Source organism: Aspergillus sclerotioniger, assembly GCF_003184525.1.
Source record: "Aspergillus sclerotioniger CBS 115572 chromosome Unknown BO94scaffold_7, whole genome shotgun sequence".
In the NCBI taxonomy this organism is placed as follows: Eukaryota; Fungi; Ascomycota; class Eurotiomycetes; order Eurotiales; family Aspergillaceae; genus Aspergillus; species Aspergillus sclerotioniger.
In genome coordinates this window covers 628,003-642,677 of record NW_020290997.1, presented here as the reverse complement: position 1 = coordinate 642,677, position 14,675 = coordinate 628,003, and the positions used below count along the sequence as shown (strand labels likewise).

General features: G+C 50.9%; 5 protein-coding genes across 5 annotated transcripts; all 5 read left to right on the top strand.

Annotated features, from left to right (window-relative positions):
* The first annotated feature begins 2,493 nt into the window (after positions 1 to 2,493).
* BO94DRAFT_573347 (60S ribosomal protein eL30) lies at positions 2,494 to 3,589 on the top strand. Its single transcript, XM_025614963.1, has 4 exons — positions 2,494 to 2,797; positions 2,860 to 2,897; positions 2,975 to 3,091; positions 3,230 to 3,589. Exons 1-4 carry the CDS (start codon positions 2,725 to 2,727, stop codon positions 3,320 to 3,322), a joined length of 321 nt encoding a protein of 106 aa, XP_025469935.1. The 5' UTR covers positions 2,494 to 2,724; the 3' UTR covers positions 3,323 to 3,589.
* Positions 3,590 to 3,830: 241 nt separating this feature from the next.
* On the top strand, positions 3,831 to 5,229 carry BO94DRAFT_622327 (60S ribosomal protein uL16). The gene is made up of 3 exons (XM_025617074.1): positions 3,831 to 3,916; positions 4,128 to 4,303; positions 4,360 to 5,229. Exons 1-3 carry the CDS (start codon positions 3,872 to 3,874, stop codon positions 4,808 to 4,810), a joined length of 672 nt encoding a protein of 223 aa, XP_025469934.1. The 5' UTR covers positions 3,831 to 3,871; the 3' UTR covers positions 4,811 to 5,229.
* A 1,068-nt stretch (positions 5,230 to 6,297) lies between these two features.
* On the top strand, positions 6,298 to 8,585 carry BO94DRAFT_362606 (uncharacterized protein). The gene has a single exon (XM_025607171.1). It carries the CDS (start codon positions 6,572 to 6,574, stop codon positions 8,390 to 8,392), a length of 1,821 nt encoding a protein of 606 aa, XP_025469933.1. The 5' UTR covers positions 6,298 to 6,571; the 3' UTR covers positions 8,393 to 8,585.
* Positions 8,586 to 9,013: 428 nt separating this feature from the next.
* Positions 9,014 to 10,338, top strand: BO94DRAFT_362690 (alpha/beta fold hydrolase). Its single transcript, XM_025607172.1, has one exon. It carries the CDS (start codon positions 9,298 to 9,300, stop codon positions 10,165 to 10,167), a length of 870 nt encoding a protein of 289 aa, XP_025469932.1. The 5' UTR covers positions 9,014 to 9,297; the 3' UTR covers positions 10,168 to 10,338.
* A 1,698-nt stretch (positions 10,339 to 12,036) lies between these two features.
* Positions 12,037 to 14,658, top strand: BO94DRAFT_487723 (DUF4246 domain-containing protein). Its single transcript, XM_025609050.1, has one exon. The coding sequence runs from the start codon at positions 12,093 to 12,095 to the stop codon at positions 14,184 to 14,186; it is 2,094 nt and encodes a 697-aa protein (XP_025469931.1). The 5' UTR covers positions 12,037 to 12,092; the 3' UTR covers positions 14,187 to 14,658.
* Positions 14,659 to 14,675: the final 17 nt, after the last annotated feature.

Genomic DNA, 14,675 nt, shown 5'->3' with positions numbered 1-14,675 from the left:
TCCACTGCCGGGCTGTCGATGGGAACGGCCGTATTTGCCAGGCTTAGCCCGGGGTTTTACCGTACGTGACCGGTTGGGGCCTTGTTGGCCTGGGGACTTCTCAGCCGGGGCTAACTCCAGACTCCGCCGTCGTGAGGTATTATTACCAACGTTACACAAGGCCTCCCCTTTTCTCGGATTCTCGAACAGTAATGACCACATAGAATGACTGTTACATTTCCCTCCGTTGAATACCTACACTCACGGTCATCTAGTATCTAGTATGTATGTACTTCAATCCTGAATCCACGGTATTCCTCCATCCCAGGCGGATGCAATGGCCCTCACTTGCGGCGAAAAGCCAACATCAATACTCCGTACCAAACACACCAACCCGGGGCCCTCACCTAGGCGACAACACAGCCAACACATGGCAACGATAAAGATAGCAATGCGCCTTGAGTTCCTTGCGGCGTACAGGGTCCAGCCATCTGTCAGTCTAAGCCGAGTCCCCATCGTATCCATCAGCGCAATTATCCCTGCCATCCAATCATGTATTTTCGCCCTCAGGGGGGGCGGACAAAACTTACATCCTGCGCCGCGTCCGTTGTGACGGTTTCCGGCCATGCATCCAGGGCTGACTTCGGGCCACTTATGTAAGGTTCTCTCCAACAGATGTACAGTTCCAGTTACCAGGACTACGAAGTGCAGTCATCCGTGTTTAACAGGGCCTTCCGGAGAGCCAGATAGCATCCATGTGTTGTACGTTGAGTACAAGCCAGCGTAGGGGGCGAGTATCGGATTCTTAGTAGATGTTACCCGTAGGTACAGATGTGGCAGACAGGCCGTGTGACAGCAGAGAAAACCAAGACTATTTAATTTGGGAGGTGTCAGAGTTTCTTCCGGAGTATTGCTGGCAATTTCTCCTTTAAGGGACATGCCCCGTCAAGTGACGGGCCTGTGCCATATCTATATATTGAATGTTATGTGTTATTCCGCAGCCCCTGAAGCCTCCTATATCTACACATATCGCCTGATCAGTCGTTTGTGGAAATACTCCCTTGGTCTACCCCTATTTCCGAATATTAAACCTCATTAACAAGACTAATATTCTCATGTGCTATTATTCTATGGCTTTCTACCCTACGTTTAGCACCGCGGAATGCAGGTGCCGGACTCCACTTCAGCTAACCTTAGACATAAAGAATGAATTGGGTATCATTCCTCAAGAAACTCTTCGAAAGTATAAGAATAGAGTCTCTGCTTGACTTGAAACACAACGAGTGAATATCACTGGTAGGCAAGGTGGCATGTTGGACATTAGCCAAATTTGATCAGGCAGAAGCATCGCGATTATACTAGTGACCTAGTTGAGAGGGCTTTCACGGTATCTAGAAAGCTCGTCAAGGATGTGACTGGCACCGACTAGGTAGCTTGGCTATTACTTGTTAAATGCAAGTAGACTGCCAACCATACTTGGGTTGTCTGCCTCATCACCTATTCCACTTAAAAGCAAAAGACAATCAAAAGAGTTCTTATATCTAGTGCTGACTATTCCATGGTCCGACTCTAGTCTTGCAAATCTAAGCAAAGCTATACTTCCCAGGATGTCTTCTCAGCTGCGGCAAGGTTTCGACAGAGTGAGCGATGTTACCGGACTTACTTACAATCCATAATAGTATATGGGCGAAGTCGATCGGGTAGTTTGTTTAACCGTACCATCATATCCCGGAAGTATCTACCGCAAAGTGCAAGCAAGCCTTTGTCTATCTAGGGCACAGCAGAGATCGGAATTTCACTACCACCACGCGGGAATCAGTCCCCTTACTTATGTCAAGGGCAGGAGTCCTAGCAACGCACTCAACCCAGGCTATCCAGTATTATGAGTCAGTTATCCCGGCGTCGATGGATCGATGAGAACAAGGCATTCCTGCACCATGCCAGTAAAGTGGAGGCGAAGTGAGGGGCAATCTCGAGTCATGGTGTGAATTTGGGGAATGGTACATATTCCAATCTTTTTAGAGTAATCAGATCTGCGATTCTGTTTGATTACATATGAAGGATCGCAACCGCAAACTTGAGGTCATGAGCAAGCAATGTTATTGTTCCGCATCAGAGTATCCCTCTGCTGTTGATGTTTATCAAGAGACAGAGTCGTAAAACCACTTCGGGCACGATAGTATACTTTTGCTTGACAGTCCGCTCCATGAAAGGCGGAAATATCGACTCTTGGATTAATGACATGACGAGATGTACGAGAATGAAACCGAATTCCGTTGGAACCAAAGTTTAACACCACCCCGTGTACACTATGATCGAGACAGGTGGATATAAAACGAGAGAAACATCTCAGCACATCCAATCCACCATTTCGACGGCGGGATAAGTCACGTGCAAGACCATCTTCTGGAATCCGGTGATGAGTCAGCCGCGGCGGAACGGAGGAATTGCCGTCCGACATTCGTCAAACCCACAAAAAAGGGCGGGTGATAGGTTTTCTCTACTCATCCCAATCTGAAAAGACGAGGCCGGAGCGCACTTCTCTCGACAACCACATTAAACCTTTAGGTATGTGGTATTCCCCCGCAAGCTACGGCTGATTGCCCGCTTCACTTGATCATTGTCAGATTTTCTGTCATGGTCGAGATAGGCGGTTGCATTATTAGCTGGGTTTGGTATTGGCGGAGTGAACCAATGCTGATTGAAATTGATCATGCAGAAGTTTAGTTCAACTTCAGCGTAACGATGGCCCCCAAGAGCAAGAAGACCGGTGACACCATCAACTCGCGCCTGGCGCTTGTGATGAAGTCCGGAAAGGGTACGTTTATATTAGAATTTGCAACCTCAGACATCTTCGACAGTCTCTAATTATTCGTCCAGTCACCCTCGGCTACAAGTCCACCATCAAGACCCTCCGCGTAAGTACACCAGCAGCTTCCTGGGTCAACAGGAATTACAACACGGATGAACGGTCGACTAATAATATAACCAACAGTCCGGCAAGGCCAAGCTGGTCATCATCGCTGCCAACACTCCTCCTCTCCGCAAGAGTGAGCTTGAGTACTACGCCATGCTTGCCAAGGCTCCCGTCCACCACTTCTCCGGAAACAACGTGAGTGCCATACGACCTATTTGTCTGGTGGGATCTGTGTGGAGCAGAGGTTCCAGGTCTGGGCCTTGAAGAAGCCTCTGTCAACACGGATACCACCATCCTTCAGTGGGAACACTAGACTAACTAGTTGGCGTACAGATTGAGCTCGGTACCGCCTGCGGTAAGCTCTTCCGCACCTCCACCATGGCTATCCTCGATGCCGGTGACTCCGACATCCTCTCTAGCCAGTAGGTGTAAAGCTTTGTCAATGATTTCATGTTATGTCTGAACGGCGGAATGCCATGATGTACACCGTCACGGCACGATTTAGATAATGACAGAATGAACTTTACATCTATATTGGGTTTCCTCTTTTGACGCTGTAGATAAGACTGTAGGAGTGACTGGACGATAGCGCGGTCGCATCATCGCGATCCGGAGATCCGGTAGATGCGCTCCACATGAGTCACATAGTCCATTTTGTAAGCACTAGTTAAAAGACCGGTATCCCATCACTTGGATCCTGTTGACTCACTTCTCGAGTTGATATCCCAGCAGGATCAAGAATGAGTACAATGGATATTGCCGCCCGTCTGACAAATGCGTCATAGCGGCTGCGGGCGGTGATTGGTGGAGAGGGTAGGGTTTAGGGCTGTGCCACTCGGTAGCGGACGCTTGCTTGGAAATCAACGTCGAAAGTGCCTGCGCCTATAATCCCCTTCCCTTTCGCCCCCCGACACCACCTTTTCGACAACCTCACCGTTCGCAGGAAGTGCAGCCGCCCCATTTCCAGCAGTCACAATGGCCCGTCGTCCCGCGAGATGTTACCGCTACTGCAAGAACAAGGTGCGTTCGATCGCTTGATGGATTTTTGTGTGTTTGTGGATTTTCGGTCGGGATTTCGCTTGTGGGGGGAGCAAAGTGCCACCCACTTGGGACGAGGAGATGCGCTACGCAGATGTGTTTTGGATGGGATATCATGTTTTTTCCCGATGAGGAAAACGAGATGAAGCATGCGACGATGGAGATGAATACTAACATGATGTTTGAATGATAGCCCTACCCTAAGTCCCGGTTCAACCGTGGTGTTCCCGACCCCAAGATTCGTATCTTCGATCTGGGACGTAAGAAGGCCAACGTCGATGACTTCCCTCTCTGCGTGCACCTGGTCTCCAACGAGTACGAGCAGCTGTCCTCCGAGGCCCTCGAAGCCGCCCGTATCTGTGCCAACAAGTATGTCGACCTACCGCTTCCAACCCGCCCGACCGTTCACTAACCCAAACCTTCAGGTACCTCGTCAAGATCGCCGGTAAGGAAGGTTTCCACCTTCGTGTCCGTGTGCACCCCTTCCACGTCATCCGTATCAACAAGATGTTGTCTTGCGCCGGAGCCGATCGTCTCCAGACCGGTATGCGTGGTGCCTTCGGTAAGCCCCAGGGTACCGTTGCCCGTGTGAACATCGGCCAGATCATCCTGTCCGTCCGCACCCGTGACGCCAACCGCGCTGCTGCCATCGAGGCCCTCCGCCGCTCCATGTACAAGTTCCCCGGTCGCCAAAAGATCATCGTCTCCAAGAACTGGGGTTTCACCCCCGTCCGCCGTGAGGACTACATCCAGCTCCGCCAGGAGGGCAAGCTCAAGCAGGACGGTGCTTACGTCCAGTTCCTGCGTGGCCACGGTCTCGTTGAGGAGAACATGAAGCGTTTCCCCGACGCCTACGAGAACCTTTCTCAGGCTTAGATGGATGTTAAATCGCTTTAGGACGAAAAAAATGAGACGTATTGAACTATTCCCAATTTTCACGTCCTGTTTTGTTACCCTTGATGTCATTTAGTGTCTCAACGTATGGGGCGGAGTTATTGAACGCGGATTCCTCGGCTTGTTTTACTGTAACTGCCAGTCGTAGACTGTAGGCGAGATTAACCTCTGTCGCGTGCACATGTTCTTATCGACAAGACTTAAACGGCTACGGGTCTGACCTATTCTGTACTGGCATGAAGTGCTGTCATGTCAACCGAAAAGGCCAATCATTTTCACCTTGATAAGAGATCTTGTTGTTTCTTCGACATTTCCGGCGAACAGACCTGACGCTTGTCCGGTGGCTCACGAACTATATCACTAGCAGGGTTCTCCTTAATAAGTACAATAATATATTTACTAGCTACTATTTATAAGATCTACAATGCTGATTTCCACAGCGTACAGCGTACGACTCTTGTATCTCTACATCCTAGAAAAATATACTTGATAGCATCATCTCTACTTTCCGCCTACCTATGTGATCGTAAGGTGTTTATGCCAAGCCAACTACGAAGAAGGAACGCAGATTCGTTGACGTGATCTATGGTAGAACGTATACGGTGTGCCCAAGGGAGGGGCTTCAAAGTCGAGGACAGCCACAACAGCTGAGAAGAGAGAGGGGAGTTGAAGACTGGACGGAACCCCTGACCGTCAGCCTCGCTTTGGGCCATGCAGGGAAGGCGGGATATGACATGTCATTGAGATCAGAGCCAGTGGAGTGGGATGGGGTGATCAACACTGGATGATCCCAGGATGGCTTGACTCCGGTGGAGAGCAAAATCGAATCAGGGAAGAGACCGGAAGAAGAAAGCAGCGCAAGTGCCTCAGCGCTCCGAAGCGGTGGTGAGTTGGCAGCGGTCCGGAATTCCTACGGAGCCCCCCCAGCGGTGGTAAATGGCGATATCGACAGACGGGCGTCGATCAGCCGATCGTCGCGATGCAGTTGATCGGATTCGATAGTAAATCCACCCCTCATCCTCAGATGTCTTTGTTTGAGGCTGCCTGGGCCTGGTCAGGACGCTATTGACAAGACTATTATGGGTAGCGCTTAGTAGACAAAGAGACAGAGACATAACCTCGTTGTTTCCAGCAGTGGACATCTTTTCATCAGGAAACAAAAATTTTTTTTTTTCTTCTCCCATCGCGGGAACCATTTGTTTCAAAACCGATCCAAACAAACCACCCACCAACTCGGTCTGGTGACTGGCATCATCCGGGTTCACTTCGTCCCGTTGACTTTTTCTTCGTGCTGGATACTAAGTACTTCATCTGCCTCCCTCCGATTGAAGAGGGGAACCACTTCCTGAACGCCCCCTCGACCATGGAGCATTTCTCCCTGGTTTAAACTCTCGTCTTATCTTGTCCCTCCCACGTCATCTCCGAATCATCAGCGAGCGGAGACCTCGCGCCAGCACCACCGCGATCGGACCTGTCTGGTCTTGTTTTCTTTTTCCTATTGGAGTCGACATTTCACTTTCTCTTGAGGTTTCTTCGTTGCTATACCTACTCTGTACAGTGTATAGCGTATTATTTGCCTCGGTCTTCGTCTACTTTGCCCTCCCCTCGCCCCATCGACACGGTCACGCGGGGAAGATCCACCGCGATCGATAACTGGCCTTCTTATCTCGCTATCTTGTCCTCCCCAACAACGCCCACCTCAACTCCGAGTACCACCGCCCCTTCGGCTTCCCCAGTCAACTCATGGCTTTTCGTCTACCTCCCCAAGTTCCCCGTCGTCGCCCCTCTTATTCGAACTCTCTACCACCTCCAGCCCCCGATCTCTCTTCCCCGCTATCACAACTACCAGAGAACGAAGCGACAGAATGGGTGCTCTTTTCGCCCACCCAACAACCCTCCACCGTTGCCCGCACCCATACGACCTCGACTGATCGTACCCCACGGACACAAGGTGTCTCCCGTCTCAGCGATTTCGGTTCATTTGGCACCGCGACTCGATCCGGTATTGGCTTAGAAAGTGAGACTGTCGATGACGCTCTTGATGATCCTTTGGACGACGATGGAACAGAACTAGACAGCCTGGATGATGGGCTACACGCCTTCCGGGCTCCGTCTTTGGTCCAGGAGGACCAAGGGGCTCCAGCTGTTCTTCCAGCCCACGATGGGCTGGGCAGTTTCCAAGCATCTAGCCAGACCGTGCAAAACCAGTTGTGGCAGCATGAACAGTACAATCCCCATCGGAGGCCTGGGCTCCAGCCCCGGCGTCGCTCAAGTGTACAGCATCAGTTGGATTTGGTCACAAACGAGGAAGAGGCCGATGTGGAGAGGGAACGGTGGCAGCGCATTGAGAAATGGAGAATGGAACAAAGTCGGGTTCTCTTGCAGGAGATCGAGAAAGCGACGCGCAGACGACGTGATAGTCGCGCCAGTGGCGTGATAGATCCAGTTGCGTCATACCCCGCGGTGTCAGATGTTCCAGATGGTGTCCTCGAGACCCCCAAGGAGCCGGAGACTTATCCACTGACAAAACAAGAAGCGGATGGGGATGAGTCCTTGTGGCAGCGCATTACCCGTAAGGTTATTCGAGATCTCATCGGAATCGATGACTCTTTGCTGTCCGTTCTCTTTGGAGAATCATTACCATGCACTGACGATGATGAACAACAACCGTCAGCGAGGGATTTTGTCCCCAGCGTAGAGGCACTTAATCAAGAGCTGGACTCCGTGTCAGAAGATCAACCTATCTGGCAGACCCGAGTGCTCCAACGCATCGCCCACGAGCTGGGAATCCTTGTCAGTCAGCTCTGCGAGCACCCTGGTGCTTTCACAACATATCTGAACATGCCCAACGACATTCCGAATCAATATGCTGGCATACCTCTCGACCGCGTACCGGAAGAGGGTGATGCACCTTCAGCTTCGGTGGGCCCCACCGCTCTAGAGTCGAGTATGAATACCGAGTCGGTTCTCTCTCCACATTTCTCTCCAACTCTTGGCGACCCCAGCAGTCGAGAGCACGCGGCCCAATGGGGTATCGAGGATGACGACTATATGAGTCGTCCAGCCAACACTTCAGCGGCTGAACCGCTCGCCGAATCCGCTCGCACCCAGCAGGAGAAGGAGTATTGGGAACGGGACCTTGATGTTAGCATGGTCTTCCGTTACTTGCGGAATCGCTTCAGTCACCGAGGCAGCAATAACGATTCTCATCACAGCTCCCCGCGCAGAACTCCACAAGATGCATCTCGTCGCGCGGCAATCATCCGCCAGCACCACCCACTCGTTGCTCGAGCGCATTCGCGCTCTCAAGCTCAGATTCGCCGTCAATCGCAGTATTCCTCTCACCATTCGGGGCCCACCGGTGTTTCGTCGCCCATTCTGCGTCAAAATTTCCGTCGCTCCAGCTCCAGCTGTGCCAGCCAAAGCGCGAAGATGTCTGCCATATCCAGCCGTCGCACACTCACGGGCTCCAGTCGCAACTACTGGGACATTGGGGGTAGTGTTGACAGTGGGAGCGCAGTCGCACCCGTTGCAGCTGGCCTGGGGGGCTGGGGCGAGGTCTGAGAGCAGCCAGTTCTATTGAATATCGTTAATGATCCTCTCCACCACGATACATATTGCATGCGGGTGATTTCCATTGTGCATAGTCAATCTGCCATTTTGACAAGGAGTCCTGGTGTTTCTGGCTTGCGAACATTTCGCATCATATATTGAAGAATACTGAGCTATCTATTCCTTTTTGGTTATATTCGGCTGTATTATGCATTTTCCACGTGTTTCTATTACGACTGTCAAGCATATATATTGGAGAACTCGTGCCTCGCCATGCTATGGAATTTTCTTCTTGGGGCAACTTTGGGGCGCAGGGCGATAAACTGCATTGGCTCGGGGAAAGGTGCATGCGACGGCGTCTGTAGAGGGGCAAACCTGCATTGAACAGGGGTTTTGAACTACACAATTCTTTTTTTTTTGGAATACCTAGATGGGATGGATGTACATAACCTCAGTCGACCACTAGGTAGCCTTCCCACTTTCCCAGGGATAAATGTTAGCACGAGACGACGACCCGTGCTGGGTTCAAGCGAACCATTGGGCACATCTGCCGGGCATCCTTTGCCACGGGCCATTGCACGCCCCCCACTTGCCGCGTGCTCCGCCATCTGAACCTTGTTGAAGCTATACGGTTCCCACTTGGTCATCTATTACCATGACATCCATCGGCCTGCTCCGTAGCCGCACATCCCATCTTGCCCCTGCAAGTTGACAGATCTATCGGCAACGGCTTCGATGAGTCACAGCCGAGGTTGCAGTTAGTCGATGCGCTAAATCGAGGGCTGAAAGATCCACTCATCGCCTCTGAGATGCATCATAGCAGGGGTGCCCAAGTCCAGCCGATATGTACTTATAAGTCGGCGGCCTGCCCACCCCTCTGAGCAGCACCGATCCGATTCACATTCTTCTCCAACACCATGGCCACCGACAGCTTACCCCCGATCTTCTCGACCCTCTCTTTGACGGTCAACAACCACCCCCTCCAGCTCTCTACCCTTTACCGTCCCGGCCCGAAACCCGCCATCCTCTTCCTGCACGGGTTTGGCTCCTGCAAAGAAGACCTCCACGATCTCATCTACCTCCCCTCCCTGCGAGACCACACCGTGATTGCCTATGACGCCCCGGGCTGTGGCGCCTCGGAGCACCATGGTCCTAGCAGCGACCTAACCATCCCCTTCCTGGTGGCTACTGCTCAAGCCGTGCTGGCGCACTACCACACCTACAGCTTCTACCTTATCGGGCACTCCACCGGTGCGCTGACGGGCCTCATGCTGGCCGCCACGCTTCCCCCCACCCAACAACCCCTTGCTTTCATCAACGTCGAAGGCACCCTCTCCCCTGAGAACTGTTTCTTTTCACGGACCCTCTACAACGACCTCCTCAAATCCACCTCTCCCGAAGACGACCTCGAGAAACTCATCACCTACGTCAACTCCACGCCGGGCTACTCACACACCCTCTACGCCTCATTACTGCGTTCACGCGTCCGTCCCGAGGCCGTCCAACCCATCGTCACCTCCACGGTGCAGCTCTCATGGAAGAACCTTCTGGGCCGGTTCGTACGATTATCCTGCCCGCTGATGTACATGTTTGGGGACCAAAACCGCGAGGCGACATTCCTGGACCAACTGGAGAAGAACGGGGTGGAGTTAGCGCGCATCCCAATGAGTGGACACTTCCCGATGTATTCCAATTCGGCAAAGATGTTGAAGCGCATTGAGGGGTTTTTTCGAGACTGTAGTTTCGCTGCTAGTAGTAGCAGTAGTGGGAGTGGCAGGAGTTTTTAGCCACCGGATGGCGAACAATGTTAGTAGTAATACTGGTAGTTACGAATAATAATGAATAGACCCATCTTGTTTTGTTTGTTCCTCTGATTAGCGTGCATAAATCGTCCGGGGGTTTGTTTGGGTGGTGCTCTCAACCTCCGGTATTCCTGCGGTGGTCCTAGTTCCTAGATGAAAATCCCAGTGTTCGGCGCGAGGCTAAGCACTTATCACATTGTAAGTGGAGCACGTTTTATCTCCTCGGAATTCCATTTCCCACCCAACCAACCCTCCTCCATCCTCACTTAGTTCAATGCATGATGTACTAAATCCTCCGTGCTGTGGGAGTTGTAGATAGCTGCCAGTATGCTCATCTTTTTGAGTCGTTCACGTTGCAATCTCAATTCATGTCCCCACCCTGGCAAACAAACAAGAAATCAACGTTTGCTGGGCAGCGACAGGGTACATAAGCCACCCCCCCTCAGTCTAGAACCTTGGTGACAAACTCGAGTGTTCCCCATGGCTGCCAATCCCAGAGTCAGTGGGGCTGCGGCCACGCTAACGATCTCTGCTCACCCTCTACGAAAGTGGTAACTAGGCACGTGCTCCACGGAATGGACTGCCACCCCATGCCACCGTCTTTAGTCTTACAGGGGTGGGCGGCTTAGTTTCTTTAGTCCATACCAGTCCTCTATACACGGTACCTAGGAAGTCCGTAATTTCGGTATTGCAAATAACAAGGTCGAATACCCACTAGATAGTATTATTGAGTAGCCTAACCGACGTTTCAGCGATGACAGGAACCCGTTACGGGGCTGGTGACTTTAGCCGATTAGGCATTTTAGTAGTATTTGGTGTTGGTGGGTGCGCTTGCCGCTTGGACCAGTGGCGGGACTGACTTAGTGGTTGAATCACACTCAACACTTTGGGATGGATAATTGTATAAATTGGGACTTATGAAGGATATGGAGAAGACGGAACTCGTATTCTTATTCTCTATAGTAGTAGAGACGCATTGATACTACCTAACTGAGACATCTACTTAGTAAATTATAGCTAGTAGCCACCTTGACTATACTACCTTATTATTATTATTCACACAATTCAAAACATTTCGACAAGACTAAGCTAGACTTGTCTCACCTTTACAAACTAGACCCTGTGATAGGTATATCAAGGAGATGGCGATACATTAGTAATCATACTCTGGATGGGGCGTTCGGCTGGGTCGAGCCGACTTTTTGTCTTAGGTAGATGCTGTCTAGGCTGTATTACTGGCAGCAGATGTGTTTATATTGGTTTAATCTGCACCGTGCATACGCTGTACACCTATCTTGACTAGGGAGTGTTTAGCGCCTGCATCTAGATCCTAGGTACATTAGTAGTAGACAATTTCTCGACTAGGAAATACTATCTATCTCAGTAAGGAAGGTCCTCACACGACTACCTCCCAGCTAAACTACCTATCTTCTGCATGTAGGCTTTAGGTAGACTCTAGACTTCAGACTCTAGGCAGCAGGGTTACATATAGCTTGACTACACCACCCACTATACTAAGAAAGCTTAGAGTGTCTTGACTGTTTGCCCGAATATCATCCAGCCTATCAAGATATATGCCAAGCTTCCAGATAAGGTATCAAGGTGCCGAGGTAAAAAACTACAATGGCATAGAGAACATAGTAGTGTGTGTGCCTCAGCTCCAGTCCAGCTTAGCGCTTTATAGATAGCTCACGGCCACAATAGGACCTCCGTAGGAATCTCCGAGACATGAGTCAAGCGGTGCCTTAATAAACTGGACTGTCAGGCCGCCGGTCGTTGCCGGCGCCCGGCTAGCCCGTTGAGGTCACCGGCACTTGGAAAGGGGCGCATTTCTTCTTCCTTTCACTATCGGCACCCAGGAAAGGCACCAAAATCCAATTCATCGATCTACTACCAACCTGAACTGCAAAATGGAACCACCCTTACTGTTTGATAACAGTGGCTCAGGTCCACTTCTAGTTCCGGGGTTCGATGGTATTCCCCTGGAGTATGAACTCGATATCGACCATCGCTTTGCTCATGCGGCACAGGAGGATTTTGGAAGAAAATCGATCAGGCTCACCGCACCCGAGATTCAGATGATACGTCTCATGGAGCGAATTACGGATATCAAGGGCTGGGAGTACCATGTCTTCGATGAGGATTCTCTTGCGCAATGGCGTGCAGAGGCATCTTCTTACGCGGATCTTGATTCGCATACGGACCAAGATGTCGACATGGACCTGGTTACTACCCGAGCATGGCTCTGGTGCGTTGCCGAGCTCCAAGATAAAGCCAAAGCCTTCCGTGACACTGGCCATGTTGTGGTCCTCAATGCAGACTCCGGCGTATGCAAAGCCGATCGGGCCGTGTCTGAAGCCGTGAGATATCAGCTCCAAGACGCATTTGATCACCTGCCAAAGAGTGCGACTCACGATCTGGTGGACCCGTCACTCTACATGCTTATCTATGGCCGAACTACGGTTCTCAGTCAGAGTGGTCGGGTTTCTCTTGCAGAGGGCTCGAGCTTGTACCCCCCTTCCATCAATCCTGGACAGACGGCACCTCGGCACGATCACCCTTTGAGCATAATCGCTCCATTTCCCATAGGATTACGCTATCCTGACGAAGAATTGAAATATAAACAGGTTTCATCTTCCTCTCAGTGGCTACCTTGCGAGGTTGAGTTTGCTGAGTCTTCGGGGACGGCAGTACGGATCACATCGTATATTAATAACCTCCACCCAAGCAACACTCAAGCGTATGCTACTATTGAGAAGCTAATCTCCCTGGCTATAGGACCTTGGAATGATGTCCTAGTAAAAGGCGTTCGAGGTCGCATGCCTCGGCGCATCTATACATATGGTGTCACGGACAGGGACAAAGCTCCAATGAATGAATGCCCCCCGGAGGACGTGCTCCCACGTCAGTGGAATAAGGACATAACTCGACGCTCCTGGACCCATGAAGAATGGGCAGACCATTGTGCCAAGGTGAAAGACTATCTGCAGTTGCTGGATGTGGATCCGAAATATCGAGTATTTCCACCCGAGCCCGAAGATCCACCACAGACTGAAGACCTTCTGGGTTTGATGACGCCGGAAATGTGGGCGTCTCCCAAAAGCGTCGAGGAGATCATATGGGCTAAATGGAGGCGCCTTCACCGATTTTCATACCCCGAACCGGGGGTTTCCTATTCATACGAAGACTGGAAGCTGGGCAAGACCGCGGACCCAATTCTCGGTCCGTGGAAGTCTCGAAGTGAGTATGAACTGCCTCGAGAGCACGAATACTACTCTGTGTCGCTAGAAGATCAGTTCCGGCAACAGGGCCTGCAGGTGATTGTCCGAGTCTTTAGCATCGATCTGACAAGCGATGAGCCCCATTATTCCGGGGATCCGGATTTTCACGTTGATGGCATGCTCAACGAACATATTGTCGCCACCGCTCACTTCTGTTATAGCTCGGAGAATATAACCGAATCACGCATTTCATACCAACAGGATGACGACCTCACTCTTTCTGGCCACCAAAAGGACCCCTTCTGCATGTACAAACTTTACGGTCTGCCCCCTTCCCCAAGCTTGGGCGAGGAACCCGGTGCTCTCCAGCTTCAAACACTAGGATCAGTCGCCATCACTACCGGTCGCTTTCTCACTTGGTCGAATACATTGCGATACAAAAAACATCCGTTCTCCCTGCGAGACCCAAGTCGCCTGGGACATCAGCGGTGTGTCGTCTTGTGGCTGGTTGATCCTCATTATCGGATTTGCTCGACCCGAAATGTCCCCCCTCAGCAGCATGATTGGTGGCGCAATGCTGTGTTGGCGAATCCCACCAGGTTAACATCACTCCCAATAGAGCTACTGGATATGATAATGAAAGAAACAGGATCCTGGCCAATGCATCTTTCCGAGGCCTTGCAGTACAAAAGAAGGTCGGATAAAGAGAGAGAGGAGGCCCTTCAAGCGCAAATTTCGGGTTTTCAGGAGTACATGTTCTGGTATGAACTTGATTACTGCTGAACGGGTTTGTACACACTTATTCCCGACTCGATGAAATGGATGCAGGTTGGTCGTAGACCACAATACCTCGGCTTTTGTTGATGAAAAATGCTATCTATATAACCTATCCTACCCACGGAAGTGGCAAAGCACGTCATTTTGAACTCCGATGGGATCTACCTATCTATCCACCTTTCTAATCACTCCTCTGGTCGGAGGATATCTCTTTTGGTATAGGTCTAGTTCGGAGCTTTTTACGATTTATCATCACCGCTTGAATACTTACCCGGATGATATCCTCAGATTGTGGGTAAGCATAGATAAACGGTTAAATGTAAGTTAGCATGTGGGTCTGCTGTGGGTTTACCCAGTGGATCCTGGAGCCTGGAGCCTATCTACCTATCTACAAGACGCTTTGAACAATGCTTATCTGTGTTGGGGATTGTTTGTCTGAAATGCTAATTATTGTTGGGATGGGAAGGTGATTATGTGGAGAGTACTGTACTTGTT